The 4,799-nt window shown below is 44.1% G+C and overlaps 1 protein-coding gene across 1 annotated transcript; it reads right to left on the reverse strand.

The window, feature by feature from the left end:
• Positions 1-4,080: 4,080 nt before the first annotated feature.
• Positions 4,081-4,476, reverse strand: LOC111864890 (histone-lysine N-methyltransferase SETMAR-like). Its single transcript, XM_023852482.1, has one exon. It carries the CDS (start codon positions 4,474-4,476, stop codon positions 4,081-4,083), a length of 396 nt encoding a protein of 131 aa, XP_023708250.1.
• Positions 4,477-4,799: the final 323 nt, after the last annotated feature.

A 4,799-nucleotide genomic window follows, 5' to 3' on the forward strand; every position in this document is an offset into this window, starting at 1 on the left:
ACTATGCTCCAGAAGGGCTCCATTTCGATTCCCGATGAGATCATTGAATTTTTCAATTTACCTAATGCTTCCAGCCGCACTTTGACCCTGGGGTCGACTCAGCCTCTTAACAGAAATAAGCACCAGGAATGTTCTTGGGGGTAAAGGGCGGCCGGCGCGTAAGGCTGACAACCTCACCGCCATTTGTGAACCGATTGTCTAGAAAATGTGGAAGCCTCGACGTCTCACAAACTTATGGGCCTCCACTGCCTGGTACAGGGATTGCTTTACCTTTTACCTGTGTAATCTAACAAGTTCGCATTGCCTCTGTGTTGGTTCTATGTGGCTGGAAATTTTCAGGGGAGATGTTTTTTAACACGGTAATAAATCCTGTCCTCCATAGAAGCGATGAACGTGTTGATGATTTATTAATCTGCTAGAATTGCCTCGCCATAGCTCAAGCGGTTAGTCGCTGGCTTCCCACCGCGGCGGCCCGGGTTCGATCCCGGGTCTAGTCAAGTGGGATTTGTGGTGGACAAAGTGGCGCTGGGACGGGTTTTCTCCTAGTACTTCGGTTTCCCCTGCCACTCTTCATCCCACCAAATTCTCCATCATCATAATCACTCGGGGCAAACTACAATAGGCCAATCAGTGGCCGCCGTGCCGAGTGGAAACAATTGGACTCCACCCCCCACTAAGCGAATTAAAATAAATCTGCTAGGATACTGATGTACTTATAATGAAGGCCCTCTGCTAGATAAGGGATAATGGCGGTGCTCGCGTTCTTAACCTGGGTGCTAGGTGGGTGGTCAACTTCAAGCCCAGGTAGCTTTTCCGTTGGAGGAAACCCCCGTTATCCACTGGATATGAGGTAAACCGAGGTTAATAGTTCTTACAGGAGTAGTGCTCCTTCTTATGCATTGACTGTCCCCCCACTGCCTTTGTTTATAAATGTTAACACGCGGCGTGTGAATCTTAACAGGGTTTCATGAATTCCCGTATCCATACGCTTCTGGAATATATGTACAAGTGGATCCTTTTTAAGTAGAATTTCATTGTGTTTATGTTTGCTGTTCATTTAGTGCTGCTGCGTCATTCTAACAAAACCTGAAACATGGCTCACATATTTGGGGTAAATTTACATTGCACTGAATTGTAGTATAACTTTCTTTTCGGCTATTTAAATTGCTTATATAATTGTTTTTGAATAGAATTTAATGTGCAAATACATTCCATTTGCAATTAATTCGCAGATTGTACACACTTCGCAGTACCATTTAATCAATTTTAACACGAAATATACGTCGGAACATGCATATCGAGATACTGAGTATAAAATTCCTTTAAAATTATATTTGCGCTACATTAATTGAAAATAAAACTCAAAGAACATTCTTAATTAGCGCCTGTATGTAAATTACTAAATTACTCGTACTTAAATTATTCGTAATTATAAAATTTCCACTCGTTTGTTTATAATAAAATATTTCCCGACCATGTAAACTAGTTTAATTACGTACACCACTAATTAATTTGTTCTCTTTTGTAATTATTGATCCGAATTTCAACACAGCATTTTGCATTCAGCTATATCAAATGTGATACATCTTCTTGGAGACTTAGCAGCTATCTCCAAACCTTGGAGATAGACATCAAAAACAAAATTTCTTTAATATTTAAAGTAGGGAAATTTGCTTTTTATTATTTACCTGATTTTTCTGAACGTGAATGCTAGAACCGTTGAAGTTGAGCTTGAACAGAATGCCATTTCCTGCAGCTGTATTAAAGCAAACACACAAACATTTTCCGAAAATTGTGTCATCTCTTCCGGAGTTTCCTTACGTGATAATGCTTAAGTTAATAGGTTTGGGACAGGCCACATTTCAGCTTCTTAATTCTATTGACAGTCGGTAGGACTCCTTGGACGGGGGATCAGACCGTCGCAATGACCTTACCTGCACACAGGGCCACACAAACACAGAATAAACACACACAGACATCCCTGCCTTGAGTTGGATTCGACCCCACCACCCCAGAGTCCGAGAGAGCGAAGCCAGTTCATGCCTTAAACTTCGCGACCACTGTGATCGGCAATGTGGTTACAGAACTAAGTTTTGATTTCTGAATTTGAATATTATTCTCTTATAAAATTTGTGTGCAATACTGTGACATTTACAACGAAAACAAACTTGTCCCGAGGAAGGAAGAGCAACATCTGCCTGTCATGAATATATTTACCGGAAGATATCAGAAAGCTACACGTCGCATCATCGCGATACATACGTCCAAGAGAGATGCAATTTCCTGGTCTGCTGTGAAAATTCAATCACCTGGTTTTGCGGGCTCGTCATCTCACACAAGGAGATGTAGTCAAACCTATTCACAAAGGACATAGTCTGGCCAACGCGCCCGCCAAGACTGCCTCGTCCGCTCATGTTCATTGTCCACTAACTTCGTTGACGGAATATCCTTGACACGAGTTAGAGCTGAATGGCACTTGACAGGTGATGTGGGCTTCACACTGTAAGGCTGTATTTCAGGACGCATGCGTCTATATTTATTTGTTGGATGAAATGGAAATTGCTTGGTTGCCGAGGCAACGGACAAACTCAGACCGCTATCTCAAGATTAACTGAATATCAACACTGCCCTTTATAGTCTACACTGTTCCCATCCATTACGGGAGGTCGTGAAGGTGCAGGTACGGACGTGAAACTTAATGAAAGCTTACGACATTACGTTACGCGTTCTAAATGAGTTTTATTGGCTATAATGTGCCGTAAAGAATTTGCAGTTAGTGAAGTACTTCCTGCTTCCACGCTCACTCACTCATGGAGCTGAGCCCTTCTTCAGAAGCCGCCAATTGTGCAGCTACTCGAAAACTTCCCAGCATTTTATGGAACCCGAAGGTTCATTACCGTGTTCACAAGAGCCCTCCACTGGTCCCTATCCTGAGCCAGATCAATCCAGTTCACACTATCCCGTCGTATCTCTCTAAGATCCATTTTAATATTGTTCACTCACCTACGCCATGGTCTTCCCAATGGTCTCTTTCTATCTGGCTTTCCCACCAATATCCTATATGCATTCCTCTTCTCCACCATTCGTGCTACATGCCCCGCCCACCTCATCCTCCTCGACTTGATCATTCTAATTATACTTGGAGAACGTACAAGTTATGAAGCTTCTCATTATGCAGTTCTATACTACCTAATCTAATAGACTGTCCACTTTCTTGGCAGTGGTTGCAACTTTAAAGTTTTATACTGAAGCATTTGAAACATTAAAAACTCCTCACAAATTATAAAAGAAATAGATTTCCATTGTGACGGTGTAGAGCATACTCTTAAAGTAGTAAGTTAATGCAGTAGGCTAATTAAGCGACTAAATATCAAATGTTTATTAATGTGGATATTCTGTTGATTCTGAAGTAAGTACCCGAGAGCTGGAAACAGCCAGACCTATGTTAGTGCCTTCAGAAAGTGTTGCTTATTTCGGTCCAATTTTCTGAACGCTTAGAGGCAAGGAACTTGGTATAAATTCGGGAAGAGGGCATATCAAGTGGACGGACTATTAAATCAGTTTCGGACACGAAGTTGTCCAGGACTTGGGCAGTGCTCAGTAGCCTGGGTGTTCATGAAAGGAATCTGTTCATTCGCGTTACGGACAGGCAGGCCTAGACATGTGTTCGGGAAATAATCGTTTTGAATCTCGGCTGAGATACCGACTATTCTGACGATTTTCATGGTTTTCCTCAGTCGTATGGGTAAAATGCCATTATGGTGCCTTGATCAGGCCACTACCACTTCCTTCTACATATTTTTCAATTCGTTATTCACATCTTACCATTCCACGTTATTGTTTCCAGGTACCCGATAGCTCTGCAGAATAAATCACAAAAAAATCATGTTTAATTTTTATTACTGTCCACAAACGTAAAAATGGTAAGGAGGAAGTACCAGGGGCGTTCAAAAATGATTGACACTAAAAGTATTTTCTTCACAGTAACCACTTATTGGAACAAAATACATACAGATTATATTAGAGCCATTCCCCGCCAATGTCTGTGCACCTTTGCCCTCGTGCCGGCAGTTTCCGTATTTACACAGCAAACCATTCTTTAGGGGTATCCCGGCACCACTGCTGGACAACTGCCTGAAGCTCGTCGCTGGAGGAGAACGTCTTACCTCGCATGACGTCTTTCGTTTCATCGAATAGAGCGTAGTCGCTAGGGGCAAGATCGGACGAGTATGGCGGATGAGGCAGCACGGTGTACCCTAGAGCACCCAGGGTGGCAAAGGTCTGCCGACTGCCATGTGGCCGCGCATTGTCTTGTTTGAAAAGAACGCCGCGCCCCCATTTTCCGTGGCGGCGTTGCTGAATGCGTCGGCGCAGTTGGCGCCGTGAATTGCAGTACCGATCACTGTCGAAGGTCGTACTGGGGGGCAGCCAATCCAACAGAAGGATCCCCTCCTGATCCCAGAATACAGTCGCCATTTGCTTCCGGACGAATAGTCCCGGTCGTCACTTCTTCGGACGAGGGATCCCAGCGTGCTTCCCCCCCCCCATGGACTGGCGTTTCTTTTCTGGAGTCTCGGCTGCTGACCTCGTGTGAATGTGTGAAGCAGCCACTCCTTCCCTCCAGAGAAACTACACAGTCCACCGTTGATTGTCTGCTTCCATGTTGTCTGAGCGTTGTCCACGACTGCACCTGCACACCGCCACGAATGACGCAGCACTGCTCGACCTGTGCGCAATAGTAACGTCATCTTGTGGCCATAGGCGACACTATAGCATGTCTTCCCACATACGCCGGCTCG

The sequence above is a fragment of the Cryptotermes secundus genome, unplaced genomic scaffold (assembly GCF_002891405.2).
Source record: "Cryptotermes secundus unplaced genomic scaffold, Csec_1.0 scaffold2023, whole genome shotgun sequence".
Lineage (NCBI taxonomy): Eukaryota > Metazoa > Arthropoda > Insecta > Blattodea > Kalotermitidae > Cryptotermes > Cryptotermes secundus.